Source organism: Hibiscus syriacus, unplaced genomic scaffold (genome assembly GCF_006381635.1).
Source record: "Hibiscus syriacus cultivar Baekdansim isolate YM2019G1 unplaced genomic scaffold, ASM638163v2 tig00111022_pilon, whole genome shotgun sequence".
NCBI lineage: Eukaryota > Viridiplantae > Streptophyta > Magnoliopsida > Malvales > Malvaceae > Hibiscus > Hibiscus syriacus.
Window position 1 is genome coordinate 3,986,455 of NW_024062956.1, and position 24,330 is coordinate 4,010,784.

The 24,330-nt window shown below is 35.9% G+C and overlaps 6 protein-coding genes and 1 pseudogene across 6 annotated transcripts; 3 read left to right on the top strand and 4 right to left on the bottom strand.

The window, feature by feature from the left end:
- Window positions 1-380: 380 nt before the first annotated feature.
- LOC120150322 lies at window positions 381-1,200 on the bottom strand. Its single transcript, XM_039163016.1, has 2 exons — window positions 888-1,200; window positions 381-787 (listed from the first exon to the last, which is right to left on the bottom strand). Exons 1-2 carry the CDS (start codon window positions 1,035-1,037, stop codon window positions 527-529), a joined length of 411 nt encoding a protein of 136 aa, XP_039018947.1. The 5' UTR covers window positions 1,038-1,200; the 3' UTR covers window positions 381-526.
- Window positions 1,201-3,098: 1,898 nt separating this feature from the next.
- On the top strand, window positions 3,099-4,216 carry LOC120150613 (annotated as a pseudogene).
- Window positions 4,217-4,764: 548 nt separating this feature from the next.
- On the top strand, window positions 4,765-7,194 carry LOC120150433 (rust resistance kinase Lr10-like). Its single transcript, XM_039163123.1, has 4 exons — window positions 4,765-5,550; window positions 5,721-5,777; window positions 5,868-5,964; window positions 6,072-7,194. Exons 1-4 carry the CDS (start codon window positions 5,427-5,429, stop codon window positions 6,418-6,420), a joined length of 627 nt encoding a protein of 208 aa, XP_039019054.1. The 5' UTR covers window positions 4,765-5,426; the 3' UTR covers window positions 6,421-7,194.
- Window positions 6,604-7,077, top strand: LOC120150614 (LEAF RUST 10 DISEASE-RESISTANCE LOCUS RECEPTOR-LIKE PROTEIN KINASE-like 2.2). The gene has a single exon (XM_039163260.1). The coding sequence runs from the start codon at window positions 6,604-6,606 to the stop codon at window positions 7,075-7,077; it is 474 nt and encodes a 157-aa protein (XP_039019191.1).
- Window positions 7,195-7,564: 370 nt separating the features above from the next.
- On the bottom strand, window positions 7,565-9,617 carry LOC120150432 (protein BASIC PENTACYSTEINE2-like). Its single transcript, XM_039163122.1, has 2 exons — window positions 9,501-9,617; window positions 7,565-8,675 (listed from the first exon to the last, which is right to left on the bottom strand). The coding sequence occupies exon 2, from the start codon at window positions 8,669-8,671 to the stop codon at window positions 7,823-7,825; it is 849 nt and encodes a 282-aa protein (XP_039019053.1). The 5' UTR covers window positions 8,672-8,675; window positions 9,501-9,617; the 3' UTR covers window positions 7,565-7,822.
- Window positions 9,618-12,222: 2,605 nt separating this feature from the next.
- LOC120150409 lies at window positions 12,223-16,573 on the bottom strand. The gene is made up of 3 exons (XM_039163092.1): window positions 14,945-16,573; window positions 14,201-14,640; window positions 12,223-13,956 (listed from the first exon to the last, which is right to left on the bottom strand). Exons 1-3 carry the CDS (start codon window positions 16,379-16,381, stop codon window positions 12,474-12,476), a joined length of 3,360 nt encoding a protein of 1,119 aa, XP_039019023.1. The 5' UTR covers window positions 16,382-16,573; the 3' UTR covers window positions 12,223-12,473.
- Window positions 16,574-18,101: 1,528 nt separating this feature from the next.
- Window positions 18,102-23,789, bottom strand: LOC120150634 (microtubule-associated protein 70-2-like). The gene is made up of 11 exons (XM_039163274.1): window positions 23,269-23,789; window positions 23,047-23,132; window positions 21,483-21,548; window positions 21,230-21,400; window positions 20,941-21,111; window positions 20,675-20,830; window positions 20,428-20,574; window positions 20,269-20,340; window positions 19,666-20,181; window positions 19,400-19,581; window positions 18,102-18,567 (listed from the first exon to the last, which is right to left on the bottom strand). The coding sequence occupies exons 1-11, from the start codon at window positions 23,528-23,530 to the stop codon at window positions 18,528-18,530; spliced, it is 1,869 nt and encodes a 622-aa protein (XP_039019205.1). The 5' UTR covers window positions 23,531-23,789; the 3' UTR covers window positions 18,102-18,527.
- Window positions 23,790-24,330: the final 541 nt, after the last annotated feature.

The window sequence follows — 24,330 nt, forward strand, 5'->3', positions numbered from 1 at the left end:
CATTTTGTTATATGTGGTTTGGATTTTAATTTAATTCAGTTTGAAAACACACAGTGTGGCTTGTTTAATAGAACAAACAAATTGAAAGAAATAAGAATAACTATGTAGAGATTTTCAGGTCAGAACTCATCACTAATTACGATTGGGGTGAGGATGGAGATCCCACGGTATGAATATCAAGATAGAGTTCAGAATTTAACAATATTTAAACTCGTTTCGTTTTATTTACACTCCAAGGGATGAACACGCATATGTAAATCTATATTTAAACACATTTTGGTAATTAATATTCGACTGATATTAATTTTTTCACTTTCATAAGAGCTCCTCCTTGATAATAACTTCAAATATAAATAATATACATTATGGATCTCAATATGCTACTACTACGTTACGAAGCCTGGCTACACTCATTTTTCTAGGAATTTCCCAGGAAAATTTTCAATTTTCTCAGCTCTCCAAATGCATTTGAAACTGAAATATTACAAGGTAGGGGGAAAAAGATGGCTGTTATTTTTCAAATGATTTAATCTTGGTCGAATTGCTTAAGCATTTGAGAAATGGTAAGAGTCTGAGACGGTGGAATTGGAGGGAGAGCAAGCTTTCCAATAAGAGGCTTCGCCGTTATGTGGTTGTCACAGGTGAGCATGTGATGCCTTTTACGTATCGCTCTTACCGGCGGCTCCGCCGCCGTCTCTGCCACGTTTCCGTTATTCACCATCTTCGGTTGCTCCGATCTCTTCCGCGAACTCTCTGCTGCAACCCTTTCTTCATGTCCTTTTCCATCCTTCAATAAACAAACTTCGAATATCATAAGGAAATGATTATTTTAAAGCAAAACCGCCATTACTGATTACCAATAATTGCAAAGTAAAAATGTAACGTACGTCCATGGAAGAAGAAGAAGAAGAAGAAGCAGGCATGGGGCATTTCACAGGCAGATCTTCATCTTGAGGTTCCATGGGATGTTCGATGGGCCAAAAGAAATAGATGTCGAACCCCACTGCATGTGGCTGCCGTAGAAATTCCATGTCCATTCCACTACCGTCGAGTCCCGGCTCCCTGCTCCGCCGCCTCACAGCAACTCCACTTTCCTTTCTATCGAGAGAAGAGAATTGTGGGGAGAAACAATAGGGAGTGAAGCTGAGGCAGAGAGGAAAATCTTCCTTTCAACCGGCGAGAGAAAGAGAAAGATGGACGGAAAGTAAAGAAGAGAAAGGGAGCATCAAAAGATGCACAATCGAAGACAGACAGAGAGACAAGGCCGTATGGGATCGGTTGTACAGTTATACACCATCAAAGGTCCCTCCTCATATTATAGTATAGGATAAATTACACCATATATAACTCAACTGTGTTTAAATGATTATTTTGGACACCAACATTCAAAATATTCATTAATTTTTATCAAACTGTTACAAAATGATCACTAAATTGATCCAAAAGCTTTAAATATTTCAAATTCATCCCTAAATTATGACCTTCATTCTATATTAGTCCCCAAATCTTTAGATGTTCTAATTTCATCCTCAAACTTTTGAATGATTTTGGGGAAAGTTATTGGAATGTTCAACACTTTGGAGGCTAATCATAAACAAAGGTCATAGTTAGGAGATATATTTGGAATGTTCAAAAGTGTGGGGATCAATTTAGAATGAGAGTCATAGTTTGAGGATCAAATTAGAATGTTTCAAAGTTTGGGGACTAATTTAAAATGATAGCCATATTTTGAAATATAAGGTGCAATTAACTCATTTTTTATTGATTTTTTTATTAGCAAAATTCAAATTTTAACCCTTTTTTTTCCTCCTCTTTATTTCTTTGTTAGGACTCTACGTGAGCTTTTCCCTTTTTTGTTTACTCTTTCCTCTATTGCTTTTAACAAACCGCAGCTGTAATTTGGTTGAAAAATCTTACCATTTCCCCCACTTTTCTGCTTTTTATTCTTTGGGCTATGTACAACTTGTAACATTCTTCATCATACTTTCTATCATTTTAGAGACAACACCATTATGCTATTAAAAAATATTTTATAAAAGTTTTGGGTTTTCTATGTCATTTTGAGTATGATTTAATTTTGATTCGAGTAAGAAAATAAAAACATTTTCAAGTTTGACACGACCTGATCTGCGTATATTTCATTTCATCCACAAAAGCTTACCATATATCTAATCGGATAGTGTAATTAGGAATTAGATAATTTTGGTTCGATCCAGCTAATAACATGTGTACATTGATGACACAAATAAGGGATCATATATTTCATAATATCATGTACCATACGAGTACATGAATCCCATAAAATATACTAATAACCCTTTATGTACCTAGTCATCCACTACATGTTACAACATTTTGCTCGAATATTGTATCATTCTAAATATAACATCTCTTATTTGATCTGAACGTTTAATCGAACAGATGATGTCATATTCAAGTAACAAAATGAAATCTAGGTTAATCGGATTTGAATCGAACATAAAAATCACCAAAATGAGAATGCAAATACCGTTTTACAATGAATTCAAAGTATCATGGGTATACAAACAATTCAAGCAAACAACAAGTATCAAATAGTAAATTTGCATATTTATAAATAGTGGCATTAATACTTAGTATTACGTCATCAATACCTTTAATTTGCTATCGATATCGTATAAAGGAACCCATACTATTTTCTCATTTTATGTTTATAAAAATAAATTTTATTACTGATATTGATTGTCTAAATATTAAATCGAGAGAGTATTGAAACGTATTCAAACTATTAATTTTTTTTATCAAAATAAACATTAATGGTTAGTTTAAACGTTAAATATTAGACATAAATCATATTAATAAAATAACTATTCTTTTGACATGTCAAATTTAAGACGCCCATGCAGTACGTCGTTTATATATGTTAGTAACGCATTTTAATTATGTTGGATTCGAACTGACAATAGCTTGTAATTGGTTGGAAAAAATGAGTGAAAGATCGTTTACAAGCTGGAACCATCTCGTAAGCTAAAATAAAGAGAAAAACAGCTACAAAGTCCGTAGCTGTTTCATTCTCCTTTCGAAATCTTTAGTGACGGAAAAGAGAAAAAAGAAAAATTATGGGGTTATGGAATAGGGTTTCCGTTGTTATCAAAGACAAGAACAGCATCGTTTTGGCTAAATTTTCCGGGAAAAATTCGTTTCGGTGTCCCGTTCTCGAGGCCGCCATCATCAATGCGACGAGTAACGATGACTGCCGCATCGACAAAAGGAATGCACAAATCGTGTTTTCTTGGATTCGAGCGTCAACAATTAGTCTACAGCCTCTCCTTTGGGCATTGTCTAGAAGGATGAAGAAGACTCGGGGTTGGGTCGTCGCCATTAAAGGTTTGATGCCAATGCATGGAATCTTTCGTTGTAAAGTCCCTGCCGTTCAAAACATGGGACGGTTGCCGTTCGATTTGTCGAGTTTTAGCGACGAACATCTCGGGCCGAACCAAACGTGGGGCTTCAATGCTTTTATACGTGAATACTATGCCTTTTTGGATCAAAGAGCCCTCGTTTAGTCGGAAAATGATAATAGAAAAGGCGACGAACGATCATTGATGTCGCAACATCTTTCGAGACTTCATGAATGGCAATCTTTGCTCGATATGTTGCTTCAAGTTAAGCCTCGAGCTGAAAATATGAAACTTGGTTTGATTCTCGAAGCCATGGATTGTATCATCATCGAGGTAAACGATGTTTATAGCCGAATTCGCATTGAAATCACAAAGCTTTTGTTGAACGTATACTCGGTCCAGAAATCCGAATCCGCAATGGCATCGAGGATTCTTCTAAAGGCGAAGAACTTGCATCGTTTTTCGAGTTTTGCAAGGAATTCGGCTTCTTAAACACCGGCGAAATCCTGACGGTTACTCGGATTCGGGATGAACAAGTCGAACAACTCCAGAGAATAGTCAACGGGGTTTTGGATATGAAGATCACATGCAAGGACGACGGAAGGTCCGCCGTTGTTGAGTACAAAGAAGAAGTCAAGGGAGCTTTGAAGACGACAACAACAGATAAATGGGTGGTTTTTTATGAAAATAATACAAGGATCAATAATGAAGAATATAATGAAAAGAATTCATCTGTTGAAAAATCTACACCACTCATTAATCATGTTCCACTTTATAATCATCGTGAAATTCCAGATCTCATATGTTTATATCACTTTACTTTTCAACAATTATAATGTTTCGAATTATATTTCAACGTGTAAAATTCATTAGTTTTATATAAAGATATAACCTTTAAATGAATTTAAATAGATGAGATGAAAACTTTGTATATTAATGTTATCATTTCTTGTGGAGTGATCCATTTATACTTTACGAACATAATTTTTTTATATTAACACTGTAATCTCTATAATTTAATGATAAAGTATGTCTTAGGATAAAATATTAACGGTGACGGTTAGATTGAAGTGACCCAACCTACTACATAAAAATAATAATAGTAAATTATTAAAATGTATTTTATTTTAATGTTTATATACTTTATAATTAATAAATTTTTAAAAGTATATGTTTTGATCCCTCCTATATTTAATTCTAATTCCAACTCAATGACAATTTTGAAAAGTACAAGTCATAAAGAATCTACGTCATTTCAGCGAAATAATTGATGAATCAAACTTGACTTCAGCAATGGTCGTCCACTAACGACTTCAATGGCGGATTAACTTCCGTTAGAAGCTACACTTAACGGTAGAAAACGCGTCTTCTTGACCAGCCCACATCGGAGAACTTCATTTTCTTCTATAAAAACTTTAACAAAAGAATCATTAACCAAATCCATCGCTATCCGATGAAGAAACCATCAGCTCTCTTTTGTTTGCTGCTCTTTGTACTCAACGAAACCGAATCAAGAAAATATCCACCCGAATGTTCTTCTTCATGCGGAGATTCACTCGAAATCCGTTACCCTTTCCGATTGACCGATGATCCGGTTGCCTGCGGTGATCATGATTTCCAACTTTACTGCCGAAACAACAGAACAATGATGAATTTCCACGCCGGATTATACTACGTCAAGCGAATTACCTACGACGATCACACGATTCACCTCGCGGACATTAATTTGGCCAACGGCAGTTGCGGTCTACCATACAGATCGTTATCGGTGGGGGAGATCGAAATGGATGATCATACAGGTCGGTTAATATTAGTTACTCGTATACGTTAAACTATGTTCGATGTTCTTCCAAGGATACCAGCAACTTGGTTGATGACAGCAGAGTACCATGCTTGAATCAGAATTCATCTGATGTTTATGTCAATGTGAGTTGGTCTCGGTTAACCTCGTACGATGTCCAGAAAACATGTAAGGTAATCGCCGCGGTGCCAACATATTACGAAGAACCGTTGCCGGATAACATCTCCTATGAATCGGCATTGAAGATGCAGGAATCAGGATTTCGGATGAGATGGTCCGTTGAGTGTCGAGATTGCAGAGCCAAGGGTCGTGGATGCGTTTATAAATCTGCAGATACAGATTTTCTCTATAAATGCGAAGCAGAATATGGTTAGTATTATTATTTTTTAATTGATTTCATCTTTTTGTAAGAAAAAATGAAATATGAGAAATTCGAACTTAAATTATGAAAGTAAAACCGGATCCAACTTGAGTCGATCAAGCTCGGATTTTTACCTTTAGAATCCTCATATTCATGAAATTCTTCGTTTCTAATGCAGATTACTATGCTGAACTTGTATATATATACACTGTTCTTGCAGCAATGGGCCTGGCTGGTAATTTCATTTTGTTTCTTCAATCGTTTCAACTCTAAAACTCCGTAAATGTGATGTTTTGATTGTTATTTTTATTATTTTGCTTTGTAGCACTCATTGGATTTGTCAGATTCATCCTTCTTCCACTGGTTATCTTTGCTTTCCTTCTCCACAAGTACTTGTCTACCAGAAACAAAATTGATTGCAGGTAAACCCGACAATTCGTATTTTCTCATATCATAATCGTACTTGAGTTCGACTTGACTCGATTCGATTACAACTCTAATCATATAGTCATATCGTGTTTGATTACAGGGAAGAACCTTCACAGATTCAGCAGCCATTTACACCAGAAAGGTTCAACTATACAGATGTACTTTCAATGGCAAACAATTTCAAAGACAAATTAGGCCAAGGTTGTTTTGGCACAGTTTACAGAGGGCAGCTTCCCGGTGACCGTGCCGTTGCCGTTAAAAAACTTGAGAGCATCAAAGGTGGTGAAGACCATTTCATCAATGGAGTTTCCATTATCGGTCAAGTTCAACATTCGAATTTGGTACCAAACCTAGGGTTTTGTTCCGAGGGGTCAAAACACGTTCTCGTTAACCAATACATGCCTAATGGATCTCTCGACAAGCATTTTTTCTCCGACGGTGGAAAATAGGGTTTGTTTAGTTGGGAGAAAATCTGGGAAATTCTTGTGGAAACGGGACGAGGGATCGAGTTCTTACATGGAAGATCCGAAGGTGGCATTGTTCATTTAGATATTAAGCCTCAAAATATACTGTTGGATAAGAATCTCAGACCCAGAATTTCGGATTTCGGGCTAGCAAAATTGTACCCGAAGATGCATGATTTCATGCCATTGTATGGAAGAAGTGAAACAACGGGATATATGGCACCTGAATTGATGATTTCAAGGGATTTCAAGGCCATGTCATGCAAATCTGATGTTTACAGTTTTGGAATGATAATGCTAGAAATGGCATGCGGAAGAAGGCATGGCGATGTCGATGCAATCAATTCAAGCAAAGTGCATTTTCCTACCTGGGTCTATGAACTAAATGCGAGGGGAGATTTAGAGTTAGAGAACCTGACAGAAAGTGATGCCATAATATCCCGAAAGTTGTTCATAATCGGATTATGGTGCACTCAAACTCGGCCATCGGAACGCCCCTCCATGACCAGAGTCCTGGAAATGTTACAAACGAACCTCGATGACCTGGAAATGCCTCCCAAACCAATCTTGGCTGAATACCTGCGTGAATCGGATTCTCCAAAAGAGATGCTGTTACCTGAGACAGTGGAGAGAAGCTCATAGTAATATCAAAGCATCTTTCTACAACAATTCTTTCAAATTGCTACAGTAACTCACCATTAAAGCTGTTCACCAGTCTAAGCTCTCATCCGTACTTCCCATGTACATGTTCTTCACAAAGTTGTATAATTAACACTTACCTATTTTAATGAAAATCTCCATCTTCTTCGATTCTTACAGCAGGTTTGATATGGTTTTCTTGTTCATTACTTCAAGCAAATCCTCGGTATTTTTTAACGACAGCTAAATTTCTCTCGAATTGCCATTACAGCTAAATCCTAGCCTATCGATGATGATATTACTCGAAAACACACACTCACACCCTCCTATCTAGGGATGACAATGGATCAGATATATAATTTTTTTTTAAATACAAATCCATTACGGATAGTAAATCTAACATATGAAAGATGTTGGAACAGCATATCAAACGATAAAGACTTTCAAACAAGTTTAAACATAAATGCAAAAATGTCAGTTAAAAGATAGCGAGGGAAAGCAGCATTGGCTGCCAGTCTTTAATCACACTTTCCGGGTCACTGAAAGGGGATTATCCGAACAAGATCCAACAAATAAAAACTCGTCTGCAACTTAAAAGTCTGTGACCGGAATAAATGGATGTTCTTAAAGCATAAGCATAAATGAAAAACTACAACGTTCGAAAGAACCACGGTGGCCACTTGAATATATACAGGTGAAGCAGACCATAAGTGATGGAGCTCAACTATCATTACCACGGAGTTTAAAGCTACCTAATAGTGACAAACTTGTTGGTACCATGTCTCGCCCAATGGCTCCTCAAATCAATCGGGTTACTGAAGTTATAATTTTCGGCTGCAAGTTTCTCGAGGACCTTCTTGAATGCCCCCTGACTCATTTTCCGGCCAGCTATCCTTGCACCACGCCTTTTGGTGCTCATTGGCAACGGATACATGGATATGTTCGTGGTACAACAAGCAGATTGCCAACCACCACAGCCCCATCGATAACACTGCTGAGGGGTTCCAGTGCATGAGCAAACCGGAATTGGAATGCCTGAAATATCCATGTTGAACCCATTTATTTTAAAGTCAATACTCTTCTTTGCTGGTTTCACACGTTGAACCGTAGAATTTGCATTTTCCTTTGGCTTCCTAGGCTTTTTGGCCTTCGGCATCTTGGGGACAGATCCATCCTGCCTTTTCCTCGGTTGAACACCATCCTTACTAGCTGTCGGCTCTTCGACTCTACTCACCACTGTCTCATCTCTTGTTGAAGAATCAGGAGGTAACTGCAAATTCGGCAATGAATGAGCTGTCGAGGTTTCAGGAAGAATGCCGTAATTGGGGGCGGTGGCCGGTAACATGCTGGAAAGCTTATCTCCTTCATTAATCCAACTATCCCGAACATAATTCATGGGTATATGTGCCTCAGAAACAACACAATCCCGTGGGTGAAAGGCTGCATTGGTAGTAACCATGAGATTGGGGTCACGCCCAGGAATGAAGGGCTTTGTGTCCCGTTCATCCATGCTTGACATTAGCTGCAGACCGAGGTGTCCTTTAAAGGACGGTTCATAGTAACCCCAATTACGCATATTCAACACATCTTCATCCATGAAGCTACATTTAGTCAAACAACACAACAGAATTATTAACCTTTTACCATTATTCAAATTATTCCATCAACGCCATTCAAAGACCAACGAATACCCTATTCAAAATAGAAGCTGAAACATCGAAACAGAATCTAAGGCTTCAACAATGAAATGCGTTGCAGTTACATGAAGGGAGATCATGGTCGGATCCAATTACATGATCAGACAAACAACATCAAAAAATTCAAAGAATGACAAATAATCTGTTTGATTCCCGAGGAAACAAATGGAAAGAAAATATGTTACATTTCTAACTCTAAAACAGAAAGTCCTACCTCCAATAAGCTAAATTTCAAGAGGGATTATCCACATTTTCGCACATCCAGTATATAGTAGAAATGGGGAAAAAATAAGATTCCAAAGAAGCAAAAATGGAAATCTAATGATACCAATATCGACAAAAATTGGAAACTTTCAGATTCAAACTAAGTTCTAATTGCCCGCATTTTCCCAACTTCCAAACTTTTCATGCATAAAAACCCATAATCAGATCTACTAAAAAAACCACAAAAACAATATCTTGAAAAAAATTGAATCTTTATTGCTGTTTTGGGATTTCAAATTGGGAACTTCATCAGAAACCTAGACCTAATTCAAAATCCCAGCATCAAAGCTGAAATCAAACAAACAAATAAATAAACAAAATATATTTATAGTATAAAAATTGAGTTAGGGACCCATAATTCCAAAAATTAGTTAGAAAAGGGAAAGCAATGAGAGATAAAGAAGCCACCAAATGGAAAATAAAATAAAAGGAATGAAAGAGAGAGGAAAGATAAAAAAAACTCACTTTGAGGTGTAGATGGATCTTTAGGGTTTTGCCCTTTCTGGAGAGAGAAAGAGGAGAGAGAAAACTCAGAGGAAAAATAACTAAAAGGATATAAGAGAGAGAAAGTGAAAAAATTAAAGGGAAACTATGAAAGAGAAAGGGAGAGACACAGAGACAAATGTGTAAAGAGATCAAATAAATAATTAGTGTTAAGGGTATTTTAGTTTTATATTTTTTATTTAATTGAATCTAACTTCAAAATATAGTACTATCAATTAACTTTTTTTGAATTATTAATAATAAAAGTTATTATCACATAGATATAACAATCAAATATGCTAATGATTCATATATAATTGATTAGTGATTGTTAAAATGATTCAATTTAATTGTTAAAAAGCTCAATAATTTATTTGACATTATCCTCATAAATCACATATGATTCATTAATATAATTTTATATTAAAATAAAACTAATTTACGAAATTTCTTTTCATGATTTAAACTTGATGAAGTTCTATTTATACCAAATTATGAGTATTAATATTATTTTGGAATTTAGATTTAGTAACAAGACGCATATTGATTTGAATTTTTATATGATTATTTAATCAAATATAATTTATTTTATTATTTTATGCGAATATATTATTAAGAAATTAGATTTTATTACCAAAAGAGCTCAAACTAGTCAAATTTTGCTGTAACGATACTTTAAAAAAATCAAAATTGAGATCTAAAATAAAACTTATGAATATTTTTTTAGTGTAATTTTTTTCTCATCATTTTTAAACTATATAAGAATAACCTTAAAAGTTATTGTCACTCTGATGTAAATAATATATTTTAATTTCATTAAAATATGTTCAAAGAACGGTAAAAGATTTAAGTTGACGAGAAATAATCGAATATTTTTATGATATAAATGTTTAAAATTGTAACGTTTTATAAGTATTTTAAAATTTTGATTATTTTATATTTTATTATTCGTCAGTTTGTGACATTTTTTAAATTTTGAATATTTTTAGTTTTAGTTTTTTAAATAAGGTTTTAAACTTTGTTTTCAAATTAAATTATTTTTAAAAAAAAAATTAATTAAATCCACCTTCATGCCATTAATCATATATAGACGGTCATTTTAATATCGTTAATTAATAGTATTTAATAATAGATTTTATTGATAACAAATTTAATTAATATAATTTTTAGGTTCGATGACTCAATTGAGTGCTTTTTTAGTAGAGTGATTTAATTGATTTTTTAAAGAAATAATCAAGAGAAAAAATACCCTTTAAGCCAAAAAAAATTGATTTTTGATATCAATTTGAGCGAAAAAGGAAAAAAGTTTGAATAATAATTGAATAAAAAAGCTAAAATGCACTAAATTGAATCTTAAAATAAATTTTATATACCTAAATAATATATTAAATGTGAAATTCAAATACCAGAAAATATATTAAACCTTTGTTAATTACTATACTTTTTTATTTCTAATAATTACATTATCTTCGAGTTTCTGCGTTACAGCTATGAAAAGGACTTGGATCACTCTGACTTCCATAAGTTGCTTTGCTTCCCATCACATTGAAAACGTAAACGTAGTAATTAAATTTTGTCCCTCCAAGTTATTCACAGATCTACGTATGAACGTGGATGGATATATAATATGAACTTTTTTATTAATTATTTTTTATTGATAATATTTATCTTAATGTACAATTACGCTCATCATGTTAAAAATTTTTATGTTAAGAACTTATGTATACTCACACTAAAAATATTATTGGATCTGTCACTAAACCAAATGATACAATTTTAAATATTATTTAAATAAAAATTGAATTTTAAATGTAATAAATGAATATATATATATATATATATATATATATCAATCCAACACATTAATTACCGAACACTTAAAGTTTGTAAAAATAAAAGCTAAAATTTATGTGTGGTGGACATTAGAGGTGCAGGTAAGAACAAAGATAGGATAGGAACATTTTAGGTTTAACCATGTTTCATGCTCATGTCGGGGACAAGTCAATGGTTAACTACATCAAATGTCCCCAAATCATTGTGCAGATTTTAAACTAATATCTAAATTTTAAACATTTTTATTTGAGTCCTCAAAATATCAGTAAGATATTTTCATCTATCTAACCATTAATTTAGACATCCAATACCAATCTTGATCTATAAATACAGGAAGGAAGACGACATGATTCATTCCTTAATACTTTCCTCATATGTTCTCTAATACTAGACCCTACTCGTTTCGAGTTTCCTAACAAGAGTTTTCAGAAAGGTCGAACATGTGTTACATTTTATTTTGTTTGGAATTTGTATTTGATGATCTAATTGAAGGTGGGACAAGCGTCCCTCATGTCTTAATGGTTAAATATAGTGACAAAATTGTGATGCATGGGAAAAGAAGGAAATAATACAAAGTCATGAGATAATATGCTGCACCTGACAGTATACAAGGGTGCAAAAAGTTCCCCTCCTAACATAATGCACATAACATCAACAAGAACTTCGACATTCTCAGAAAATTTTACAAGTTCTATCATGTGTCTGCAATGAAACTCGAAGTTTAACCCGATTGGTTCGTCCAACCATCCAACATCTTCCATGAAGTGCATGCACTGAGACTCCAAGTTCAACCTAACTGATTCATGCAATCACCTTTATATAACGGCACCCACAAGCTTTGGGGTTCGAATTCCAACGTCCTCTATTAAGTGAATGCAATGAAACTCGAAGTTTAGTTCAATTGGTTCAGGAAATTACCTTTGAAAAATGACATCTAATAGGACCAAAGATCAAATTCCAGCATCTTCTATTCAGTGCATGCAGTGAAATCTCGAAGCTTAACCCGATTGGTTCATGCAATCACCTTTAAAAAAATGGCATCCGACAAGTTTGAAGTTTGAATTCCTAACAGATGTAACTTTTTTCTTGTATCCTCAAACTGCAATTTTCTATTGTAAGCTCTTACGACAAAAACAATGCCTCCAAATAATCATCAATGTAAGCTAAGCATGGCCAGTGATCGGTTCTAATACGAACTAAAGTTGAAGCATCACTTACTTCCATTTGGAACAAGAGATGGAACTTTGGGGGAAGGAAAATCAAGACATGGATGCAACCCATACTTCTCTTGCCGATGTTTAACTGACTTTCCTGCTCGTCTTCATTTTCGACAAAAGTAAGATAGAGGGGCATAGTGTCTTGATTGGTAGCCGAGGTGGTAGCATCAAGCAAAAGGCCTGAGACATCATCTTTCCATATGACGTCCTTGATAATTCCTCTATCCTTTACCATGTTAACAAGGCGCTCACCACTTACGCTTACTACAAATGGTGCCAGATAACGTTCGGTAGCATGAATTAGAGATTCTGGAGGAATTTCAAGCAGCTTCACAGATCTCGTTCCATTGACAGCCGCAAACCCCTTGCCATTCTTTAGAGAGAAAGCCTCCCGCCCGGTGTTGGAAGTAGTGCCACATGCGTCCCACAAAGCATTGAACAAGTCCGAGTAATAATCAGGTAAAATATCCTCCCGGATATCTGGTGGGGCGATAGCTTTGAGAAATAAGTCTTCAATGCCCACCATAATACTTTGCAGCTGGCCGGTGATGATCTGACCATCTTCCCCGTTTGTTTCGATGAAAACATCAACCACACCAGGTGTTGGCTCACGTGGATCCAGCTCAATCATTGCAGGAGCTTTATAGATCTCTCCACCAAAATCATCATGCTTAGCAACGATGTCTAGTGAATCAGTTTCAGCAGGTAAATAACCACTCACCGGAGGTTGACCGAGAAGAAAAGGTATGTGACAAGATGGTATAGATCCATATTGAGCCAGTGATGAAAATTTCAACACCGTTGCATATATGGCAGGGAGGGCATCTACACCATGAAACCCATTCTTTGAGGACTCACCTCCCCATACATGATTGAAAGGCTCTGACTCAAATCTCAAATAGCATGGAATTTTAACCTTAAGCCCTGGCATATGTCTAAAATCAGGAATACACGAGAAATGTCTCCTTAATCTCTCTAAAATCTCCGAAACTTTTGAGTCCATCACATACAGTGGTGCCTCTGGTTTATCAATTCTCTTGTCTTCTGATATAGTCTGAAATTGAATATTGGCATCGAGCTCTCTTTCATCTGTCGAGGCTTCAGTATCCCTAAAGCCACCTGAAAAATCCAGTTTGCCACTCCCAACCCCTATAGGTAATAAAGACAATGACCAAGATTGCTTGACAAGTAGTGTTATCATCCGTTCAAGATGGATATAGGATGAAATGTTCTTAGATTTCTTGACATCCGGATAATGCCGAGGCGATGGCACATTGAAGAATGATGCAGAATGAGATGAGGGGGAAATACCAAGGAGTTGCTCTCCAAGGTTCATCATTCCTCTAAGCTTCATTCCGGGAACACAAATCAGCATCCTCAAGTAGATCCTGTAAAATGACATGACAGAAAATAATCAATAACTTGAGGCTCCTTATAGTTTGGACTATTTTTCTTCCGTTTGGGTTGACATGGAACTGAAAAACTTAAAAAAGGAGTAAACAAAGCCACCTGTTGAGTCAATCGAATCAATGAAATAGAAAAGAGGGGGGGTGGATTGGCAATTAAAAATATTAATTAATTTTGGTATATCAAAATATCGAAGTATGTTTCAACACTTCCCCTTCATCATACCTTGCATGGTCACGGACCTCCAAATCGGGGAAGTAAAGGCAGGTGAATGCAAGGAGACGGGATAAACCAAGGAATAATCGAGAACTCTGATGGTGGGTCAGCATGGTTCTGCAAATGCCAAGGACCCTACTACCCTGAGACCAAGACTTCACACCAGTGTCCGGGCCATGTTTCTCAACAAGGAAAGCCATGAATTTGGTTAGCAGATTTAACAACCTACGTGGAGGTATTGTTTGATTTTCAGCAATTCTATCAAAAATTGGGAAGTACAAAACTAGTCTATAGTCAATTACGACTCTAGAATGAAGATTTGCATCGATTGTTTGAAGCAGGCGCTCTCCCAACCAAAGATGCTTTTGGCAGCCTAACAAACGGTCAATAAAAGCAACAATGACAGGGACCAATCTCTGAAACTCCAGTATCAAGTCAACCAACATCCCCTGAAGAAAAAATGTTACGACTATCAGCATAGCCCATAGGGGTATAGTTTTTTGGTTCGGTAATTAGAACTTAGAACATATAAAACATAAACTTCAGGTCCTCTGATTCTGCATCAATCTTTGGTGCCATTGCCATATACAAATGCCATCACAACAATTATAAGATCTATATGATAGTCTATTGCAGACAAAAATTATGGTTATGGACGCTTGATGTGCTACGTAGATGTAAATTAGACACACTGAGGCATAATTAACGGAATACTTCTGCATGAGGAAGGTTAAACTGGGAAAAAGTAAACACCTTCAAATGATTAAAAATGGTGGACTCCATAAGTGCAGTTGTGGTGGAAGGATCAGCATCAGAATGATAAGATGCACCTATCAAAAACTTATGAAATGTGTGGAAGGCCACTGCGGTTTCAGTGCTCCAAGGAGGCATCCATTTGAAAGCCGAAACCGATACTAGACCATCTTGAAAGAGCTTCACCACTGAATTCTCGTCCCCAACAATCATATCCGAAACAGTTTGAGGTTTCAACGAATCAATACAAACAGAACAAAAGGCAAGTAAATCTAGCTTAAGTGCTTTGAGCGAAAGTGGATCAAACACACTCGGATAAAACCTGAAACCCATCTCTACAATCAGCTTCTTCTTCTCCGCATCTTCTCCATTCACCATCAATCCATTCAAAAAACCCATCAACCAATGCACCGAAAGCAATCGGATCACCAAATACTGCTGCGATTCCAATGAAAACAACAAAAGTCTCCTGACAATCTCCGTCTCCTGCTCATTAAACACCTCAGAAAAACGTGAATACATAATCAAAACAACATGATACAACAAGGGATCGAACGAATAAATCATCCCGAAAAACTGAACTTTCAACATAGAAGGCTGCAAATCCAAATCCACTGCTAATGGCATTATCATCCCCATAAAAACCATCATCCCACAAGGAGTTAAAACCAGCGGCCATTCCAACAAAAATGCCATGGCTCTTCTCAATTCCTTATAATTCAACTCTAATAACCCTTCATTTTCCGATCCTAAAACCCATTGTGGTATATTAAAAGGAACCAAAGGCACCGAAGTATTCAAAACAGAAACATTCAACTTTCGATTCACAACATTATGAATTACAGTTGTAAACAACAAAATGTAGCTCTGCGAAGCGTGGGTACGCTCGCTTTGGCATAAACTCCATAAATGACCAGCAACATCGGAGAGTAAACAAGTATAAGCTTTTTCCAACTCACGTAAACACTCACAAGCAATAGCACGCGCGTGGCGGTCCGGTCCATGGTTCGGCCGGTTTATAACAGCCAGCAAAAGCTCGACCACGGATTCTGTCAACCGAGCCTGGACGGACTCGACGGAGTTAGTAGAGATCAAAATCGAGGTCGTCGAAATCATCATCTGCTCTTTCAAAGCGTAAGTGACGTGGACGCCATCGATCGGAGATTGCACGACGGTGCGTAGGGTTTCAACGAGGCGTTCCAAGAGGGAAGAAAGTGAATTTGGGGGGAACAAGAGATCGGAAAACTCTTCGAGGAAGATTACGAGGGGGATTTTGAAAGTGAATTCCTTTTTGAGGATTGAAGAAAGGGCGAGTTCGGAGATGGACGGGGAAAGGGACCACCATTTCTCGCGGCGGTAGCCGCCGTGCTGGAAATCTTCAACCAAGGATTCCCAGTCTTGAGGTGAAATCGGTTTTGGCGGTGGTTTTTCAGCCATTTTAACTTCAATGTTTGCAGAATTTTGACAAAAAATCAACTAGATTTTAGGGTTTTGAGTTGAAATAATAGGGAAATTGAAATAGCATTGAAATTTTGTTTTTGTTTTTTTTTACTGATCAAAGTTGAAATTCAGTCGACATTTGCAAAACTGACAGCGAAGAAAAGGCGCTTACAGACAGACGAGGTTTCCTAATACTGTATTATATTTAAATAGTTAAATTCTCGTTTCGGTCCTTCTCGTTTTCTGGGATTTGAACTTTGGTATTTTCAATTTAATTTATCACTCCAAATTGCCAACATCATCACATTTGATTAACATAAAATTTACATCTTAATCGCATATTTGATATTTTTGTAAAATAAATTCAAGCCAAACTAATTAATTTCGAAAAAAAGTATACATGTTTATTAAAAATTGCAATCAACGTTTTAAAATAAATGATTATTGGAGTTAACCATCTAAAGTGTGTTAATAATATTGTTAAAAAAATCAAATTATTATTAAAATATAAACACTAAATCTTTAAATCTTTAACATAGTAGAACGACCAAAACTAAATTTGGCATATTTAGATAAAATCGATTACGCTAAACATCTCAAAATATGGTTTAAATTTTAGATTGATCCTTAAATGTTGTAATGTTTTTTTAAGCGTTAAAGTATCATATCAATGTTAGTTTGGGTCTAAAATATAGTTATCATATTCAAAACAAGAAGTTGAAGTTTTAATTTTCAAGGTATGATCAGTTTTCTTTTCCATTTTTCTTATTGTTTTGATCTGTTTACAGCATGGAAGTAGGTATTGTTCCGGTTCCGGTTGGTTCCAACCATTCGGATCTCCGTCCGTTTCGGTCCAGCATGGTAGTCGGTACTGTTCCGGTAACGGCCAGTACCTACCGTTCTGTGTTTCCATCTGTTTTGCTCGATACTGGCAGGGGCAGGGAGGTGATTCACCCCAAACATGGTAAAATTGCTGTATAGATGAATTAATACAATGGTAAAATTGTATTTTGATCCCTCTAAAAATTTTCAAATCATTTATAGCCTCTATGCTTTTAGTCATTGTTTAATTATATTTTAAACCACTGGTAATTATTGAAATTAAACTCTATTTTCTCTCAATATTTTCTGATTTAATTATTCTTTCAAGATCTTTCCAGTTTTAGAATTAACGAAATTAGACCTTTAGTTTTTTATTTATTTAATTGCTTTTTAAGACCTTTAACTTTAAATTAGTAAAACTAAACCCAACTCCATCAATATTATAATTTAATTGTTATTCTAAATCTTATTTGTTTGAAAGTAAAACAATTTAATTGTCGTAATTCAATCCTAAATTGGTCCTTCGTAGTAACAACATTTGATTTGACATGATTGCAGGGGTTTTCTTCATGTTTGAGCTATGGGACTTCACCAGATCCATCGAAAAGTGTCTCCATTGAAAAGGGTCTCCAATGGGAATCTTTCAAGACCCGCTTAGCTTCTTCCTAGCAGGAAGGTCAGGTCCAGGAGGTAGAAATGCAACGAGAAAATTGAGAATCGATTCGAATCATCGTTTTCAATTTGGTTTTTTATTAAATTCATTAAACAAACCAGATAATTCGGATTCAATCAATTCAATTTCTAACTCATATTTTGGTTGCTCACCCCCCAAAGGAAGACAGCATCACCATCCCAGATTAATAAGCAGCTATTAATGAATAACACAACCAACACATCTCAATACAGGAATATTAACAAACACACTAATAGCAGATTACATATATGAACTGCTAAAGAAATCCCAGGATTGAGTCAACGATGACCAACGAAAATCCGGAAGGAAAAAAAAAAGAATCTACCTATACAAACACACAATCACTAGCCACCCGTGAAAATCTATCATAATGTTTGCCCCAAAGGTTAATAGTTCCTTTTATCTGTTCTTGTTTTTGGCTAATCTCTAAGCACAGGAATAAGCAGTCTATGTTAGAAGCACACCAATTTGATTTCTTCCTCCGTGTTTTACCGTCTTTTTCCTGGATTTCTTCTCTAAAGATAGTAGGTTCGTTGGCATGCAAGTTATAGAGGAAAATTTATAGAAAAAGAAAAAGGAGACTTTGCAAACATACTAGTTGTTTGATTCTTCGATTAAAATTTGTCGTTATTGAGTGCTGCGTGTTAACCCGCTTCGAGTCACATTTCTGCATAAATAATAGAATCTGGTTAGCTATATTGAGTATTAATATTCAGAACATACTACCAATGTAATCAATAAATACTGAACTAGCATGGTGACAATTATACATTATTGGCCTCAGCAAGTCATTGAAGATTGATAAGCTGAAAATCAAAAGGCAGAAAGTGGATCCATTATAACTGATCACTACAGCTTAAAGCTATGTTGTTCCGACTCTTCATTTTGTTTGAAGCAACTGTGTCTGACAAATATTTGGGCATGTGTTGAATACATGCACATTTACCAACACTCACACCCAACTACCCGAATCCAAATAAAGACTTGGTGTACCAAATTAAAACGAAAGTACATCAGTGATCTTAAAGTACCCTATCCAGAAGAGTATGTAAGAATCCCCAATAAATCTATATAATGTCTTGCAACACATATTCGAACACCCTCTAAATTGCATGTAGAGATGCTCCGTATATTATTTTTCCCAAAGGAAAAGGCATTGATCAGCATAGGCATTCAGTCCTAAGCAACAGAATGACATGTGTCAACTTACTAGGATATGAGTCCAGTATCTTTCACTAAGATGGGTTTTGTACATCCTTGGAGGGTCTGGGCTCATATCCTACGAACCCATGTCAGGATATGTGTTTGACACAGATGACAGACACAAGTACTTCAACAAAAATGAATAGTAGTAGTAACATAGTGTGATACCATGGCTGCTAACTCCACTATTTATAAAGGACAAATGCAAAAAACTAATAGGGAGACTTGTTTGAAATTAAAGTGATACACGAAAAAGAACATTAAAATCAGAACAACTATATAAATAATAAAAGCACCTTCCAGTAAGCAGCTGAGCAGCCGATCCCTTGGAGTTACCAAACCGCTTGGCCCTGTTCTCATGTTCTTTCTCCACTCGCATGGCGGCAACCTCTTTCTCCATGGCAGCTACTTCTCTTCTCATCTTTTTAGCCTCAACTTCCATTGCCTTTGTCAATGTTTCCACTTTCTTAGCAAGCATCTGAAAAATACAAGGATTACAAGGGCATTTATCCGGTACGATGAATTTTAAATGGTCTTAACTCGAAAGAACACGCATATCTACCTCAATTGCATCGTCCTTATCTTTAAGGCTTTGGTCTTTCTCCAGACCAGCTTTCCTCAAAGCTATAACCTCTTTCTGCAGCAAATCATACAATACTCCCGGAACATTATCCTCAGTGTCTACTGGCTGGAAATCATTTGTTTTTTCATTACTCGGTGCCTCATCCTCCTTGGTTCCTTCAGAAGGCCGGTTTAATGAAGAATTTGAGCCGGTTCCATTTAAAAGCACTTTAGCCCCATCTAACGATTTCGTGCCTCCATCAAATGATTTGGATGTTCCTTTAGCATGCTTCAACACTGTACTAGAAGACAAAGAGGGTCTCAATTGAAAGCTTGGTGATCTCTTGAATAAAGGTCCATTCGATGTAAGCTTTGAGTAGTTATCAGCTCCACCAAGAGACTGACGCCTAGATCGCCCGTTACTCATGCTTCTTCCATCTGATGTATTGCGACTAATGCTGTTTGAAGATCCTCTCAAGTTTTCTTCTAGAACTTTAAGCCGCAATTGGTATTTCTCCTGGAAAATCAGAGAAAAGCTCTTATTCTGAAACGAACAGCATCAACATAGATAACAGAATGGAAACTATCACAATCAGATTATTACTTTCAACTGTGCTTCTGATTTTGCAGCTCGCTCGGTTATAGCAAGCTTGTCACGAAGTTGCTGCATTTCTCCCTGGAAGAAATTAAGTCTACAATTAATAGAAAGTATAAATGCAAATGCCTGTAGTTTTATTCAATGGGAGAAACTCTCCACAAAAACCTGCAAGAATCTTCGCTCTTCAAGCCATTGTTTTACAGGCATCACTTTGTCATTAGCATCTTTCCAGTCATTTGCGACAACTGTGGCCACTCTATTAGCCGTTACTTTTGCACGTGCCAGCTCCCGATCAAGAGTTTTTCTTTCCTCCTAAGGAACACAAAATAATCATTCATTTTGAGAAGAGCTTTAGGGCTATATCAACAAAAAGGAATCAGACAAACTAGGACACGTAAAATCTGGGCTTTACATTCATCTCCTGAACTTTCCGTTGATAATCTCGAACTGCATTTGCAGCAGCCCCACCAGAAAGAACAGCCTCTTCCAGCTCCCTTACAGTTTGTGTAAGCTTTTCGACCTCTGCAACCTTTTGGCGATGCATTTTTTCCAAAATTTTGTTTTCTTCCTACCATAGACAAATGGTAAACATGTGATTTCTTCATTTATATAGTTAATGGACTAAGCCAAAAATATATGGATCTAAAAAAAAGGAAACACCAAGAATGATTGGAATACCTGGCAAATTTCTATCTGCTTCATCAACTCCTGGTTTTTATTTTGGAGGTCATCCACCATGGATGCTTTGGCCAATGCAACCTGGACAGTCCTTTCCGCTTCTAGTAAAGCTGCTTCTTTTGATTTAGTCAGACGATCAAGGGCTTTGTTATCATCTTGAAGCTTTGCAATCTGCAAAAAAAACAAAACGCCAATTAGTAAGAAAATAATCAATCACATATGAGTTTAAAAGGCATTCTATATTTTCTTTGTGAGAGGGAATCAACAGTTCAAACAACATATGAAATACCTCTTGCCGAGCAAGCTTCAGCTCAGCCTCCAAGGGTGCGAGAATTGCTTCAATTGGAGGCATATCATCATCCTTTTGAGCAGAATGAACTCTCCGTAAAGTCGCCTCAGCTGCAAACTGAGCAGCCATGGATGCCTTCTTCTCTTCATTTATTTTCTTGATTTCAAGGTTCTGCAAAACATGTTTATGAACTAAATTTCTAAACAAAGAGACATAAAAATCAATAAGGTTGAAAAGGATTTGAAACCAATACCTTGCTTTCAAGAAGAGATTCTGTCAATTTAAGTTTTTCTGCCATTTTCGAGAGCTCATCACTGAGCTATGGTACAGAAGAAAAATAAAAAAAGTCAGTTCCATCTCAATCACAAAACACGTTACGAGAATTCCAAGTCAGATGACCACATAAAACCACATTTCAAATCAGTCTGACACTGCAAACCGTCGTAAATTCATATGAACAGATTTACTACAAAAAGTTCAATAAATAGACTTTGATGCAAGAGCAATGGTCCACAAAGAAGAGCCGTTCCACAACAAGACTAGGGATAGCTCGTAATAAGCATAAATAGTAAGTCATAAAACAACCCATTTGGCCATGTGATCAAACCCTAAACCTCCACTGAATAATTAAATATAGGAATAAAATGTGAAGAAAACGCAAAGGACATTTAAGTCTGATAGGAAAACTATGAAATAAGTTCTAGATTAGAGGTACACATGAAATCTTGTAACAGGTTTGACAGTTAAAAGACAACAAATTAACAGATAGGAGCAGAGCAACCGAACAAATGCAAAACATTGAAACTACTTTGTTGTAAACTATAATTTTAAAATTGATAAATTAGGTACTATAAAGGCAACCAGACAATGAAATCAGATAAAGCATTGAAAGAAGATTCATGTTGTTAGATGGACAGTTCATCACTGATTTTCTAAAATTATTAAGCAACAAATAATGATTATGAAAATTCCACCCAGCATGACTTTGAGAGAACAGTTATGTATTTAGGTGCTCGGATTCCTCATTTTCTTCAAGTACTCATATCTAAACTTGTATCCAACACATTTGAACAAGGGTACAAGATATGATCCTCTAAGTACTCTCCAAATATATGGAAATCTTGGAAAATAAAATAATATACCCATGTCAGACACTCACAGTCACAGCTGAGTCCAAGTAACATACATTGTGTATAATGTATTTCACCGAGTTCAATCCTAAAACATCAGGAAACCATCTTCCCAATCATCAATAAAAATGTAGATTTGATATCAGCAATGAAGACGCAAAAATCTACTTTTCTTCATTAAAATAAGAATACTGCAAATTTTTATTCATATATACAGACTATTATTGCTATAATTTATTTATATTTTATATTAAATTAGATCATTTTGTCAGCTCAGTTTTGTATTCCATAAACGGACTGTCAACTGAAATACCATAACTGATGTAAAACAAAACCAAACTAAACAACTCAACTAAACCAAATAATGTTAGCTAGATCGGTTAAGTTGATTTTGACTGAGCTTTGATCTCCCCTAACATACACACCAAAATGCAGAGTGCAGATTGCAGAAAGACTATCTTCCATCATTTTCTTATTTGTATAATAGTGTTATAATCTATAAACTTCAAAGAGAACTTAAGTTTGCCCCAAAACTCAAAATCCATTAATTAAAAATAAAACAAATGGACTTTCTACTCTAAATATTTACTACTATAGCTAAGGAGTTCTACCAGTCAATTAAGTTTGATTTCTTATATAAATTAAAATCCAGTAATATTTTTTCCCAAAAAAAAAAGAAAAATAAACCTCTTCGACAGCCTTTTCTCTTAGCCTTTCAGACATCCTTAATGCCTTGATTTCCACTTGTGCTTCTCCCAATTCTCTATCTTTATCTGCAACCCAATCCAAAATGACAAAGGAAATTGTATCAAAATAAAATAATAAAAGACAGTTAATTTTCAACCAAAAGAGCAGTTGGGTTGAGCTGAATCAAGACGGAAACCAACTAGATCGATCCACATTCATCACCTCTAGCTTCATTCTCCAATCGGGTAAGCTCCAGCTTCACCGGATCCGACCCGTGAAGAAACGGGATGAAATCATTATCCGCGTCGAAGCTAGGTCTGACAGTTCTCCTCCTCGATGAACTTTTCCCTCCACTCTCTCTAAACGACGCCGATACCGTCAACGATGGAGGTACACCCGCCGCGGTGGTCGATGTGGTCCTCATCGACGAGTCACTCCTCGCATTGCTTCTAACCTCCACCACTTCGCCGGCAATTCCTTCCATCTCCGATCCAAACACTTCCCCTCACCACTTTAAGCACAAAATGCAACCAAAAAAAAAGAAAGAATCTATTCAACGAGATATGTTTGCTTCCACATCTATAACATAAGGTTGGATCCAAATGCTAGGGTACCAAAATCAGTTGAAATCCAGCTGTTTTGAACAGATTTTCAGATATTTATGAAGTGATTGAGCCCTGAGGGGGAGAGAAAATAATAATATTGCATCTCTTTATGTCTCTAAATTGTGGATTTAAATATGGTTACAGTGACAGTATGAAAAGGTGAGTGCTAAATACTAAACAATTAAGCCTACAAAATTGTGGTATAAATTACTATTTTTAATACAACAAGTTTTGAATAAATTTGTCAGTGGTCTATACGATAAAAGGAAAGACCGTTCTGAATTCAATCAATAATTTGGTCAGTTAAAATTTTATGATTTTTTTATAATAATATTAAGAGTAATCTATGTTAAATATCACTCATCTTTATGTTCGGGATCGAAAATGTTACTGACGTTTTAATTTTGTCAATTTTAGCACGGACGTTTATGTTTCACTTCAATTTTGCCACTCCGCCGTTAATCCGTTAACGGCACGATGACATGGCATGGACGGGCCGTGACGGTGATGACGTGTATGCCTTACCAAAACGACGTCGTTTCAACACAACTATTTTGATGCTCAATAAAGACAAAACGACGTCGTTTTGCTTGAAAATTTTATTGAAATATTATGCAACTAGAGGGATTTGAACCCAAACCCCTTAAAATTAAACTAAATGCTTAACCATTAAACTACA

Coding starts and splice junctions, on each gene's coding strand:
- LOC120150433 (XM_039163123.1), top strand. CDS start 5,427: ATGCAGGAATCAGGATTTCGGATGAGATGGTCCGTTGAGTGTCGAGAT. Junction 5,551..5,720: donor TAAATGCGAAGCAGAATATG/GTTAGTATTATT, acceptor TTTCTAATGCAG/ATTACTATGCTGAACTTGTA. Junction 5,965..6,071: donor AGAAACAAAATTGATTGCAG/GTAAACCCGACA, acceptor GTTTGATTACAG/GGAAGAACCTTCACAGATTC.
- LOC120150322 (XM_039163016.1), bottom strand. CDS start 1,037: ATGGACATGGAATTTCTACGGCAGCCACATGCAGTGGGGTTCGACATC. Junction 788..887: donor CTTCTTCTTCTTCCATGGAC/GTACGTTACATT, acceptor TGTTTATTGAAG/GATGGAAAAGGACATGAAGA.
- LOC120150409 (XM_039163092.1), bottom strand. CDS start 16,381: ATGGCTGAAAAACCACCGCCAAAACCGATTTCACCTCAAGACTGGGAA. Junction 14,641..14,944: donor CCATTTTTAATCATTTGAAG/GTGTTTACTTTT, acceptor TTTTTTCTTCAG/GGGATGTTGGTTGACTTGAT. Junction 13,957..14,200: donor GAGGTCCGTGACCATGCAAG/GTATGATGAAGG, acceptor GTCATTTTACAG/GATCTACTTGAGGATGCTGA.
- LOC120150634 (XM_039163274.1), bottom strand. CDS start 23,530: ATGGAAGGAATTGCCGGCGAAGTGGTGGAGGTTAGAAGCAATGCGAGG. Junction 23,133..23,268: donor ATTGGAGAATGAAGCTAGAG/GTGATGAATGTG, acceptor ATTGGGTTGCAG/ATAAAGATAGAGAATTGGGA. Junction 20,182..20,268: donor AATCAGAAGCACAGTTGAAA/GTAATAATCTGA, acceptor CTGATTTTCCAG/GAGAAATACCAATTGCGGCT.
- LOC120150432 (XM_039163122.1), bottom strand. CDS start 8,671: ATGGATGAAGATGTGTTGAATATGCGTAATTGGGGTTACTATGAACCG.
- LOC120150614 (XM_039163260.1), top strand. CDS start 6,604: ATGCATGATTTCATGCCATTGTATGGAAGAAGTGAAACAACGGGATAT.